Source organism: Mercenaria mercenaria, unplaced genomic scaffold, assembly GCF_021730395.1.
Source record: "Mercenaria mercenaria strain notata unplaced genomic scaffold, MADL_Memer_1 contig_631, whole genome shotgun sequence".
NCBI lineage: Eukaryota > Metazoa > Mollusca > Bivalvia > Venerida > Veneridae > Mercenaria > Mercenaria mercenaria.
This window is the reverse complement of record NW_026463517.1, coordinates 60,687-75,206: the sequence shown is the minus strand read 5'-3', so window position 1 is coordinate 75,206 and position 14,520 is coordinate 60,687. Positions and strand designations below refer to the sequence as shown.

Below are 14,520 nucleotides of genomic sequence, written 5' to 3'. Positions count from 1 at the left end.
GATCAGACACTTGCTGAAACACCATGTCCCACAATTCTTCCCATTTTTCTAATTGCTGGAGATCATGCTGAAGAGTTTTGTAGTCTGAAAAGAAGTTGATGGTGATATAAACTGCCGTGTCGTAAGATTTTAATGAAATAAATAAGTCAAGGGTATTTCCGTGATGTGTGATCTCGCTTATGCTACAGTCACACATACGGATATGTCCGTGCGTTGAGGTACGGTGCGGATAGGAATGGTCTGTGGGTGGCGAACACGGATAAGTACAGACCAGTACGTCTTAGTACGGGGAAAATGGTGAGAAATGGGGAACAAAACAATACAGGAAGCAGATAAGTACGGATAGGTACGTCATACTACGTTGAACTACGTTTTACTACGTCTGGCAATTTGCCCAGCGCGTGGACAGGTCTGCGGTGTAGTACGTTGAAATACGCTTAAGTACGGACAGCCTCGGATAACTACATTCAGCGGCGGATCAATACGCTTGACTACGTTTGCAATAAGGTTTAGTCACGGGCCGCTTATGGGAAGGCCTCACGACTGCCATCCGGTTCTGGTGCCAGGCCCAAGACCAACAGGGAGAAGTGGATGTTGACCCAACTTGGTTACATGGACGAGCACATCTACAGGGTGCCTAAGAGGGCAGGAGTCACTGTAAGTTTACAGGGTTGCAAACATTTCAAATGGGGATACGAATTTAAATTATCACAGGATAATAGGTAATCTACAATGAGACAAAAGGCTGGATTTACATATATTGAATTGAAGAAACATATTTTCCATAATAATAACTTTGCATTAGATAATACAAATTGTATTGATGAAAATTGTCAACATTCAATTTAATGACATATTTCTTCTGTTTCTTCTACTTGCAGCTGATGGAGGTCATTAGGGAGAAGCACCCAGAACGGTTTCCTGATGAGCCTGCCTCTGTGCCGGACCCAGAGCCTGAGGACCGCTGCTCAAAAGGCGAGACTCCTCCAACTGCCCCCTCAAGCCCAACATCTGACAACAAGAGGAAGAGAGACAAGGAGTCCAACATCAGCAAAGTCGCTGTCTTGCAGAAGCTGAGCATAGAGGATAGCAGTGCCCAGCAGGCACGTTATTTCCAGAGCATCAAGGTAAATTTGTCTTTGCTCTTTTGCACTTTGAAATGAACAAAGTAAGCATTTTCGGGGATGAGGGTAAGGCCTTAAATTCTACATCCTTTTATTGTGGTGGGGACAGGGGTAACTTCACTTCACTTGATCGGGGTGGGGGTGGGGGAGTGCGGCAGAGAGAGAGAGAGAGATGTTAACTTCAAGCATTCGAAATCATGCATAAACATTTTTTAGTATTTTTCTGCTTTCAGGATAAAGATCCTTTGGCTGCTCAGAGGCAGGTAGGCCATGGAGCGCCGTGCCCAGCAGCAACGCCGCCCACAGGCCTCAGCTGCACTATTGACACCATCCCCAGTAAGCCAGGCGCAGCCAGTGTCCAGTGTGCAGCAGGACTTCCAGACTGCCATGAGTGTCGCTGATATGCAGCAGAGGCAGTGTCCAAGTGGGTGGACACCTGAGTGGACTCACAAATTCCAGCAACCGCAACAGCAGCAGCCCCCGAGGCCAGCGTCTGCGCCGATGGCTTCTGGAGAGCTCAACATACAGGACTGTTTCAACCCCCTGTGCCAGGACACCGTGTTCTAGGGATTTAATGCGAAAAGTTTGTTCAGTTTTGTTTGTTTTGTCTGTCTGTTTATGATTTTGCTGTATTATGAATTCAAGAAGAAAAATTAATAAAGAGATGAAAAATAAAAATAATCCTAGTACTAGCAAATTAAGAATATATCCTCCCTCCCCTTAAATGAAAATAGATAGATAAAAATGCCTATAAAGCGCCCCCAACCCGCCTCCTCCCAAAATGCAATCCCCCTCCCCAAAGAACAATAAAACAGATGAATAGATGCTCATGACGAGTGGCGGTTTCATGTGAAACTGCCATTATAAACAAAGAAAAAATCTACTGCTTTTAATTATAAAATAATCGATGTCATCGCGTTGTTTATCGTGTAATAAATCACGCTATGCACAACGTTCGGGTGTTTGTGCATTTAGCCACTCGGTCTGACGCCCTCCTGATTAAAATCATGCGCATCCATACTCTTTGCTCAGCGTGGTTTATTAGATGATAAATAACAAGAAGACAATGTTTTTTTTTTCAAAGTTTCAAGCATTTTTTATTTCAGAATAAACAACAGTAGATTTGTTCTTCGTCTATAGTGGCTATTTCACGTGTCATGTTAGACATTTCACTGAACAACGCCTGAAGCTTTGACGTCATCATTTACCTAACGACGTTAATGGTTGCTAGTCGACATCGGTTACATTCGTACGCGTGTGAACATAGTCTTGCATAGTCTTGCTTATTTTAGATCATTACGTAGGCAAAACCATGTTATAATTAAAATTACCGATGGCTTCATGTTGTTTATTGTCTGTTTTATCTCGCTGTTCACATCGCTTGGATGCTTGAACATTTAGTCACTCGGGCTAACGCCCTCATGGTTAAAAATTCCTTCACATCTGGACTCTTTGAAAAACGTGATAAAACAGACGATAAACAACACGAATGCATCGATTTAAGAAATAATTTATAGTAAAAGAGTGCTTTAACACTATTTATGCACGATGGATAATTATACGTCGGGCGTAATAATTTCACGAGGGCGCAGGCCGAGTGAAATTATTTGAACGACGTATTCCCACCTGAGTGTATAAATAGTGTTAAAGCACGCTTGTGCTATAAATTATTTCGATTCTAATATGCCCTTAATCTCAAACACTAGATAAAATATAGAAGCGCTCTTTCTTGGTCGCAACAAACACTTTGACGTCACCGCACATTAACGTGACGTCATTCTAGCGTAAGAGTGTTTTAACAGAGACAGGCATATTAGAATATTGTATAATTTTACAACGGTAGATCTGTTATTTGATTATAGTGGCGGATTCATGTGTCATGTTAGAATTATACGCACACGCTACTGTAACAGTATTACTATAGTGTACCATAATGCGTATAGATTTTCACTTCTCCGTTACACGAGAATACAATACTCATGAAATAAACAGAATTATAGTACAACACTATAAAAATGCTTCGTTGAATGAAAAACATGAAATAAAATGAGGCAAATCTAATTCTAGTGAATAAATACGGGACATGTATATAAGAGGAAAACCAACATAGTTGTTACATTTATTTATTTAAGTGTCACAGTCAGTCCTCAAACGGACTAATCTGGATGTATCTCAATACAACCGCACCATCCTGTCCTGCCATGGCACCGAGCCAGCAGGGGAGTTCATGTAATGCTTCAGGTATATCCTCTGCTGCTTGGCCTCCCTGCCGTCTACATTGCCGCCCCTGATATTCTCCATGTCCTCAAGGTTTACATAGTTTCTCCAGGCCCCAGGAACAAGGTTGTGGTCCTCGTCTTCCTGGTCAATAAGATTGTTGTCCTGAGCCGGGTTTCTGGTCCTGATGAAGTTGTGGAAGCAGACACATGCACGCCCAACTTGGGAGACTGTATTTATTTCCAGGTTAAGTGTCTGAAGGAGACATCTGAAGCAGTTGGCGAATATCCCAAATGCGTTCTCAACCACTCTCCCGGCCCTGGAGAGCCTGTAGTTGAAGATTCTCTCCTCGTGACTGAGGCCCCGTCTGGCAAAGGGCTTCATAAGCCAGGTTTCCATGCCAAAGGCATCATCACCAATGAGGAAGTATGGCATCGGTCTGTCATCACCGGAAAGTGGAGCTGGGTCCGGTATACCAATGACTCCTGCTTGAACTGCCTCCTTCAGGTCACAGCGGTTCCAGATCTGTGCATCGGAGCTCGAACCCACATCGCCATCCTGTACCCACCGGAAGTTGTAGTTTGCAATTACCAAGGCCATTAGAACAATCGAATGGAATCCCTTGTAGTTGAAGAAGGTGGAGCCAGCCTTGTTGGGTTTCTTAATAGCAATATGCTTGCCATCGAGGGCACCCAAGGTGTGCGGGAATTGCCATCTAGTTGCAAACTGCTCAGCCACTTCAAGCCACTCTTTAGGTTCGGTTGGTGTCCTGATGACCTGGGCTTCAAACACATCTATGATGGCTTGGCACACCTCGACAACTATTCCAGAGATGGTGTTGTGAGCAACACGGAACCCATACATCAGGGAGTGATAGCTGTCGCCAGTTGCTAGGAACCTCAATGTCAGTGCACGCTTCATTCCTGGGGACACAGCACATCGCCAGCGGGTTGTTTTCTTTGTAATGTGGTCTTCAAGATGATATAGCAGTTCTTGGAAGGTCTCACGATCGATGCGGAGGAAATTCCTAAAGGCTATTGGGTCTTCTAGTCGCAGCTCTTGTACATGAATATCAAAATGACCATATAGTGATCTCCTGCTCAGCCAGTCTCTGACCCACCACCTCCTCTGCCTTCTTATACCTCTCCGTCTGTCTTCTTTCTGAAGGACCTCCAACTGAACCACATCTCCAGCATATTCTATCATTTCCCTATCCATCACCGCACAGACCTGCAGCACACTCACAGCTTGAGCTTCCATCATGTGGAATGTTTTGAGCCTATTGTGTGACTTCCTTGACGGCAAAAAAATGAATGGTGAGGGATCTAGGGATCGCCCGAAATTTACACAATATTGCCAGGGTTTTATATCCGTGGTAAGACGGACTAGTCCGTACTGAAACGAAGCAGTCCGTGGTAGTCCGTTCTTAAACGTACAGGAACTTACCCTAAACTTCCTTCCAACTTGTTAATTCGTAGTTGTCCGTATTAAAGCGTAGTTTTCCGTTCTAATCTGTAGCTACACTTACTAAAACTTGAACCAAAATGGCTACGTTTCGCTCAAACGTTTGTGCATGTTCAAAAGTTGGAGAAACTTGCACGATTGGGATAAATGTTGAATACGTTTTGACCAAGTGTTGGTACGGATTGATACGGATTACTACTTTGAGGTACGACTCAGGTACGGATCGATACGGATTACTACGTTTCTATCCGTAGCTAGACGTAGCTATCCGCGCCGTATGTGTGACTGGGGTATTAGCATTTAAGGAAGATTGTGGTCATCTAGAATATCAACAAATATATCATAACTGAACATGTATGAAAATTTAAAAGTGCATTTGATTTACTTCAGACTTTACTTCAAACTGTGATAATTGCTATATTGGTTGAAACAATCAGCAAGTTGTATTTTATAATATTTATACGAAAATTGTAAGACTAATAATGAATATATATGAACTTATCTTCGTAAAATTGCAAAAAATATAAGTAATATACATGGAAACATATTATTATCATAGTATGTCAGTATGTGTTCACACGCAATATTATTTATGAATTTGAGGAAATTGATTATTTTTGTAAACAGTTTATAGTTGTTGGAAAAAACTGTGCTTTACAAGTATCATCACTATGCATAATTTTCTTGTATTAAGTTGTATTATGTACATGCTTGATATTACGTCTGCACTTTACTTCATAGTAAGTTATAGGCTGAATATGTTTAATTGCCGTATATTATATATCGGTCACGTTAATAAGCAACTTCTCTTATCTTGTCTCATCTTTTACAGTTAAAAGGTTTGAAATTTCAATTGAAAATGTGTTGATCCTTTTTTTATACTGCTGAGCTCATGTAAATTATACATCTGTGAGGAAAAGAAATCAGCGTGCTCAACTGAGGGTTTAAATCAATATTCAAATATTACCAAATACGATAGTAAACATTGCAGATCGCCAGGGAGCGCAACTACACGTTCTATGATACCAGAACTATGATACCAGAACTAGCTCTTCCATGAAGCGGACTCGAGAGTGGTTCCTTTAAGCTTTAAGTTTTCATCATAATGTATCGAACAGATATAAGCGCAAATTAAATTTTGTCTCCTTTTAAAGCATTGTCATCTATGTTCGTGCAATAACTTTTCAAAAAGTGTAAACAAATGTGGATATAGCTAGTATTCAGCAGCCAACTTGACCTTTATATTCATTCTGACTTAGTCCGCCCGCTTAGCTCAATAGGTAAGAGCATTGGTCTACGGATCTCGGGGCCGCGTGTTCGATCCTCGGGCGGGGCGTATGTTCTCCGTGACTATTTGATGAACAACATTGTGTCTGATATCATTAGTCCTCCACCTCTGATTCATGTGGGGAAGTTGGCAGTTACTTGCAGAGAACAGGTTTGTACTGGTACAGAATCCAGGAACACTAGTTAGGTTAACTGCCCGCCGTTACTTGACTGAAATACTGTTGAAAAACGGCGTTAAACCCAAAACAAACCAAACAAATCATTCTGACTTAAATACAGAATATTTAGCAAACTGTAGACGCTCCCGAATAACAGTAATGTACAGAATTATGTTACATAAATGACCAGTCTCGGAACCAATACCATGCTGGCCGTTAAAATCTGTCAGTCTTGAACCGTAGTTAGGGTCAAGACCTTTATTTCAAGATGTAAACGCTAGTCTTTAGTGATCTTTACAATCGAGATATTTATCTACATCCAAATAGCAAAGGAACAAAACGTATATGACTGTTCAAAATTTCAAAGGTTTTATTTTATGCTTTTCAAAGCATATATAGCTAGGCAAACCTAAGTAACATACAACATGTATGGAAAACTCTACGAAATATTACTTACTGCGTTGGCAGGCGGGTCCTACCCATTCAAAGTCACAACCTGAAGAACAGTATCCGTCGGCAGAATCGCATTGTGTATTGTTCATGCAATGGCAAATAAATTTGCAATCAGATCCGAAACGGTTTGTTGCGTTACAGGTTGCCTCTGTAATTGTTATGCTAGTTAAAAGTGCTTTCAAAAGGTGTTTATTTGTGCTCTTACGTGATAGATTCGTATTGTTTTATATTGCATAAATGCTTCAGAAAATTTAACATATAATGACTAAACATATGAAAAACATTTAAAACCGCTTACGTACGACACAAACGTGCAGCATCAGCAATGCAATGACGTAGGTATGCCAGGTATCTGTTTAACCGCGATGCAAGCAGATTTAGAAATTTAAGTTACTAGCTTTGAACACAGTAAATACATCTTTACGGGGCAATGCGTTTGAATACATTTTAGCTTTCCAATCCTTTCACATTGTGTTAAAATAATAATGAGATGATGAACGCTAGGCGTTTAACAAAATGCATGAGTAATGTTTATTCCAGATAAACAACAGTTTATACATACGTTAAAATTATTGACACTGGGTGTATGCCACTAAATAAAATACATAAGTTTACAAACAGAATAAATGTTTACCTATAACTTTTAAACGTAACATTAAGACGATTAATAGTCCAATTCTACTTTTCACATATACCGCCATAAGTAACTTGCGATATGATGACTTTGTATAAGGTTTAAAAATATTTAGTCAGTTTATATCATTCTTCCTTTTAGAAAACAACTAACAAAAGATAAATGAATCCGGTGGTTACTTTTTGTTAAATGTTCGTTTTACAATTGTAATACAATTGTAAAACAATTGTAAAACATTTTAAAAGATACTGATATTATCTCAGTGTTATATGTCATGCAAAATAATAGATAATCTTCCGCCTATCAACAAATAAATATATACAGGTCCGCCTCAAAATTTAACTACTAAGCGATTTGTCTCATTATGTTTCGCATATCCATATGTCGACTAAATTATTATCAAATTGAAGGACAAAGAGTAATTTTGCAAAGGAAACACGATTTTGCTTTATGGATTCCTTCAGATTAGTTAAAGTGAAAAATCATTTGAAAATTACCAATATTTAACATCATTTATTAATCCTTTTTTTCTAATCGAGAAATATAAAATCATTAAACAACAAGAGACATAATATAACTCGTTTCTCGTTTTGCTTGCGACTGATGCAGTCCTAATATAAATAGCAATACGTGGCCGGGCATGGGATTTTAGTCCAAATGCGATTTTGGTCAAAAAATGGGTTTTTAACTAATCCGACAGATTGGCATGTTTCGAGTAAAATCTGCTGTAAGACAACATAAATCAGCCCTTGTCATGGGAAATTACCACTTCTCGTCTAACTGTATCAAAATAGAGGCAGAATATCTTAACGAAGGCTCCCTCTTAAAATGATATCATGAAAACATACATAATAAAATAACAAACAAAATATTCAACTAATGATTTTTTTTCCTTTTCTCTTTCTTTCATTTTAGTACCGATATTATTTTCTAAAAAAATGGTTTCCATAGCAACACAGTTGTTACAACCAATTTTAAACAGTTCCTTGATGAATTCAGTCATAACTTACATCCAGAATGTGAAATCAATATACAATCAACTTTTGCTAGTGTACAGACAACTTTTTATGCACAAAGTTTTATGACATTCTTTTGTACAAAAATACAGACTTCATTCGTTATCAAGTTAGAACGCATCATAATAAACTAGGCCATTTACCTTGTTGTTAAAGACACCTAGTTCTTTGTAACTGTTAGACAGACAATCAGGCAAGGCAAGAAATATTATCAACTCTGATCATATGTTATACTGATTGGTGAGTCGTTACTTAAGCAACAATGCACTTCTTTCATTAAAAAATACCATGTTTTGTCAATTTCTTGAAAAAGATTGAATATTTTAAAGTGTTTTTCCAAATGTTTACATCACAAGCTGTCTGTTTTTTATAATTAACATGATAATTAAAAGTAAAATACCTCATAACAACAATGCACTATTTTCTTAAAAAAAAAGGTAACATTTTTGTCAATTTTCTTGAAATAATTTGAATATTCAAAGTATCTGTTTAATATAAATACATTTTCAGTTTTCACCCCAAAACGGGTTTTTCTTTCATGCATAAAATAAACATATATCATTTTATGTATTATTTAATTTGGCACTGAGAACTACATAGTTTTCTAATAAGCATGCCTGCATTACAGCACTGCCATTTTAAGACAGATTTGGGTGTTACATAAGGTTTCGTTGATGCAATTATTACATATAAGATATATTTACTTACACAGTAGAGTTCGATTTCAGCAGACACAGTTAAAACATGAGTTTAGTTTTTAAATTATATGTACATTTTGAACTTGAACAGCTTAATTGTGTGAAACATTTATTCCTAATTTTGACAGATATATCGCTTACTGAAATAAACAACGAAAGTTGTCGAGAGCGGGTAGTCATGATTTACATGAGATAAGTAGGCACAGGAAATAGAGACCAATATAAATGCACCTGTACTAATCCTACCTGTTCTGTGTTACAAAAGTGCTTCTATTGTGACATTTTGATACAAACAAAACTGTATTATCTGCACTATAAAATATTTACTGGTATTTCGTTTTATTATCGGCTTGTTTACAAGTTCATTTTTAACCATAAGTAAACTGACAAAACCATATGAAGCAGGTTTTAAAGGGTAAATCAAAGACATATAAATATATCCTAAATGTTTTTACTGTGCAAAAAGGTATGATATTGTGTCTTAAACCATTTTTATTTTCCACTCAAATGTGTAATTGCAAGGAAAGTAAACTAATAGATATCTCTGCTTATAAGTACTCACTGTGGGGAATCACATGATTAAAATAATCTCTAAACAAAAATAAATGTATGAATAATATGGGATAAAATTGAAGCAACTTGCGCTGAAAATCTAAAATATAGCCTAACATATGGCAACATAGATGTATCCTAAAACTACAAAGATTTCAATCACAGTCACTTTCTGATTATCTGAAATACTTCAAGAAACTGAAACTTCTTATTTTCCTTAGCGTTTGTCGTTACAGAATATCTATCATTATTGTCATCACATAATAATTTAACAACTTTCATTAGTCATATGTTAGGCTATGTTTAAATTTCATATCTTATCCTGGTAGGAAATTTATTCATGTTTTTCAAAATTTAACTTTTGTTTAGAGATTATTTTGACCATGTGATTCCCCACAGTGAGTACTGGCCTAAGGCAAGAGTTGTGATTCTTTGCGGATCACAACTTTAAATTAAATATTAAAACTTCTGTTATCGATATTAACAAAACTATAATAAATTTCACATTTGTAAAATCATTTTTGGTTCTTTCAAGGACTTAAAAATCAATTTCTAGACTTTATTTAATGTGTTTATTATGCTGAAAGTTTTAGGGATTATCCTAATATAAGCATGAAAATGAAATCTTTGGAAGCTTTTTGCAGGTTTTGCAACACGCCAAATGCTTTCCAGTAGCACAAAGGTAAGGGTTCTTGTCTGGTGTTGAACTTTACCGATGCACTTTTATCACCTTAGTATACATGTGATAAAAATAATTTTTTAACATTCTAAGCAGGTTCACAGTACAGCAGAAATGCCTTTATGACTTTCCGTATTTATTAAACATTTCGCTACAATACTGATACATTATTGATATGATACTTCCTTTTCTTTTCAAAAATAAAGTTAATCAATTTTAACGCCGGGGTTTGTTGAACGTAAAATGGACAAAAAGTGTATTTGCAATTCAGGCTGTGATAAAATTTCACGATGCGACTGTGTTGATTTCTCATTGTATATAATTCTTATTTCATTGAAGTATCATTATTTGTTGAAATTCTATTAACTCATAACTTGAAATGAAATGTATAAAATGTTCCTTTGTTTGTGCACTTAATACTAGTATTATTAAGTGTGTCAGCACCGCAGTACTTAATTCTTTCGTTTAAACACAAGTTACATTATATTACTGAAAGTGATCAATGTTAGGGATTTCCATTACCAGACAATCCAAGTAAAAAGGGTTAAATACATAATGTAATAACAGCCAAGAAATTGGTCCAAGGTATGTTGTATTGACAGGAGTATCACATACCAAGGCCATTCAGAAAACTCATGTTAATTGAACATTTTCTTGATAAAAATAAAGCTTCTCAAAAAATTAATCTCATTTGCCTGTGAAAAAAGTATCAATACTTTTCTATCGACATTTTAGAGGTATTATAACAATTCTATGTATATAGAAACATTGCGTGACATTATTCCCCTTAAGGACAAGTTCATATTTCTCAAGGTAAAGCTAATAATCTTATTATTACATACGTATCGACATATATCAATATTACATAAACATTGCGAATTTGTTCGATAGACGTAAATGGAACAATTAACTCAACGACTTATTTAAATGACGTCATGTCCCCGATATGAAATTCTAAATGCAAAACTATTGACGTTTCCGGTCCTTTCGTTTCCTAACGGAGAATAAAATGAGTATATAATAAAAGCTTGAATTTGGCAGGGTGGTACGAGAAACATTCCAGTAATGTCCGATAAATAATGTTCATGCTTGAATAATACATGTAATTCTATGGCTTAAAATGGTCCATTTAATTTTGAAGGGTCAGTTTTATAAAATACACATTTTAAAACTGTTTGGCAGGGCTACATTTCCACCCCAAAGTAAATCGAGTCACCGTAAAGCACAACATTTGTTTTTCAACAATAATTGATATTCACTCTAAACGAGAATTGAATGTTGAATGCGTTGATCACTTTTATATACTAAATTGAATAGTTTTTCTCAGAAACACAGTCAAGATCATGAAGTTACTTGAGCAACTAATATTTACACGAATTATTATCTGTTCTTACTCGCACGAGCAATCGATAATATGGACTCAGTGTTGTTACATACGTTGTATTTTCTGGTCATAAGAGTTCACTGAGTTCATTCAATGTATCTGTATAATACAGTTTCACTTACATTGCTGCTTGGGACGCGATTGGAGTTTCAATTTTCATTAGACTTTGTTAGTCGTGATTATGCCAAAATATAAAACATGATATACCTCTACTTCGTGCAAATTCAATGAATGATTTTTAAACGTTTAAAAACTTCGATCAATAAACTGAATACCAAATGAAAGATAGCAAGACAAATAGCGTAATTTCCTACATTTCCAATGTGCTGAAGTCCTTCTACAAGTTGCTAACACTAAACATACTAAGAGATACAAACAATAAATAAATCGTAGTATAAAATAAACAACCGTAGAATAACAGATACGAAGAATCACAACGTTCATAGATAACTCATGATATACAACAAGAGGGCCACAGTGACCCCAAGTCGCTCATCTAATATTTACAGTTTGACACTGAATATACGCATGACACACTGAATCATGAAAGGTAACACCTGTGTTTAGTATGGATTAAATTTGATGAAGATCTGTGACACCGTTTTAAGATATTCCTACTTTAAGCTCCCAAAAGGGACCAAGCGCCTCTATAATTAATGCATTTGGTACAGGGCCTTTAAATGATGCTGCAGACCACGTTTGCTGAAGATCCGTCAAACGTTTTCACAGCTTTTCTATTTTAAGCTATAGCGGCCCCTAAAAGGAGCCGAGTGCTCTCGTTAGAACAAAAATCATAATGATGCTCATAACCAGGTTTGATGAAAATCAATCTAACGGTTCACCAGAAGAAAATCGAATAAGTGGAAACTCCACATAAGTGGTTTGGAAGTTTTCCTATTTTAAGCTCTAGGACCCATAAAAAAGAATCAAGCGCCTTCATTTGAACAAAGTTTAGTGACCTTCTAATCACGCTACAGACAAAGATTAATAAGTGGTTCATGAGAAAGGGAGGGAAGGCAATGTTGTTCTCAGGTTAAATCATTTAAAGAAGTGAAAGAATTTTCAAAATCGGCTTAAAAATGAGAAAGTTATGGGCATTTGAATATTTGATCAAAGTTGCAGCCATTTTGTTTCCATGGCAACAAAAAATAAAATGGCGGGTTTATTAAATTTCTTGATACATATATAATCTGAATTTACTTATTTCTGTAAAATAATTTCTCTACTTTTTCCAGCTATAATTAAAGAAATTACCATGTTTTAAATCTTACACTCAAGAAACATATGAAATTAACCTATTTTAAAGGTTGTTTGCTAAATAAAGAATCCAGTAGTGTGTAAATGACGTCATATACACACTAAAATGGCTGCCTCCATAATCAGCCATTTTCTCAAATTTCAAATTGCCATACCTTTTTAAACAGTAGTCCGATTTTAAAAAAAATCTTTCACCGTTATGAAAGGCTTGAGGATGACTTATTGTCAGGCATTCCTTGCCCTAGGTCTAGCAGTCCCTAAAACGGACCAAGTGCCCCTATGTGAATATAATTGGGAGAGGGCATTATAATAATGCTACAGTCGAACTTTGATGAAGGTTCATGAGAAGAAGTCGTTTAAAGGTTTTACTATATTAAGCTCTAGCGGTCCATCGCTTTCTTTTAAACAAATAAATTTTGGAGAAGACCTTATAATGATGCTACAGACTAAGAACGATAAAGATTCATCAAGCGGTTCATGAGGAGAAGTCATTGTCTGTTTATAGATCTAGCGGCCCCTGAAAGGCCATCACTTCTATACGTTTTAGAGAGGAATTGGCAGGATGCTACAGACAATGTTTGGTGTAATTCTGACCGTCAGTTTCGTAGGAGATGTTTAAGTAAACATGTTGACGCAGGACGACGGACGATGGGCTTTCCACCTATACTTATAGCTTGACATGTACAACTTTCAGGTGAGCTAAACAGTAATTAAACAACAGATTTAGATAAAACTTGTTTAATGAAATAATAATTTAATAAGGTGACCTATAAACAAAAGTTGTCTCTCACACAATCAATAATACTGTCTCAAATAAAGTGATACTCATTTATAGCTGATAGGTCTGGCCGCTCAAATATGATACGATAAATGCTAAAATTAACTTTCTAGTAATTATTAAAATGATTCCCATAAAGAATGCAGTTATATGAAGGTTTTAAAGTATTTTAATTCAGTCTAAATGTTAAAATTGCACACACCTTGAAAAAAAAAGAAAATTGTTTTAAAATGACGGTTAAATACATAAAAACATTTCTTTTGGAAAAATATCCCCGGCAATTAATGAATTGATGACATTTTTACCATCTAACACTCTTAATTATATTAAGATGAGACAACCTCAGTTTGGACAATACATTTCTTGTTAATGCAAGTTGTTAACACGTATTATGAGACCGGTCAATGATCTTCAGAACACTGATATACAACAATGTAATTTGTGCATTAATAGTTGTATTCAGGAGTATGATTATATATTGAAAGACTTTTTACGTCTTTGATAATAGTTTACAGGTGAAGCATGTGTGATTTTCAAATCTGTTCGTATATGGGCATATTTATTATTTTAACGTGTCTAAGGTCAAATTTTACAGCATTGTGAATTTAACATAATGTCAAAATTCAGATACATTCATTTCGGGTAAAATGTTCTATATTTACGTGATTCAGTACATAGGATCAATTACATGTATACAGTTTTAACATCATATTATCACAAAATAATATATAGCAAAACGCTTATTAGCTATAAGGATACTGAAACCTTAACCCCTCTGTAAATTATTTCTTGAGTCTGAAGCATAAATCATTCCAATGT

General features: G+C 36.1%; 1 protein-coding gene across 1 annotated transcript; it reads right to left on the bottom strand.

The window, feature by feature from the left end:
* Positions 1–3,296: 3,296 nt before the first annotated feature.
* LOC128554675 (putative nuclease HARBI1) lies at positions 3,297–4,601 on the bottom strand. The gene has a single exon (XM_053535983.1). The coding sequence runs from the start codon at positions 4,599–4,601 to the stop codon at positions 3,297–3,299; it is 1,305 nt and encodes a 434-aa protein (XP_053391958.1).
* Between the last annotated feature and the right edge of the window lie 9,919 nt (positions 4,602–14,520).

Bases quoted from the DNA above. Each gene is read 5' to 3' on its own strand.
- LOC128554675 (XM_053535983.1), bottom strand. From the start codon at position 4,601: ATGGAAGCTCAAGCTGTGAGTGTGCTGCAGGTCTGTGCGGTGATGGAT.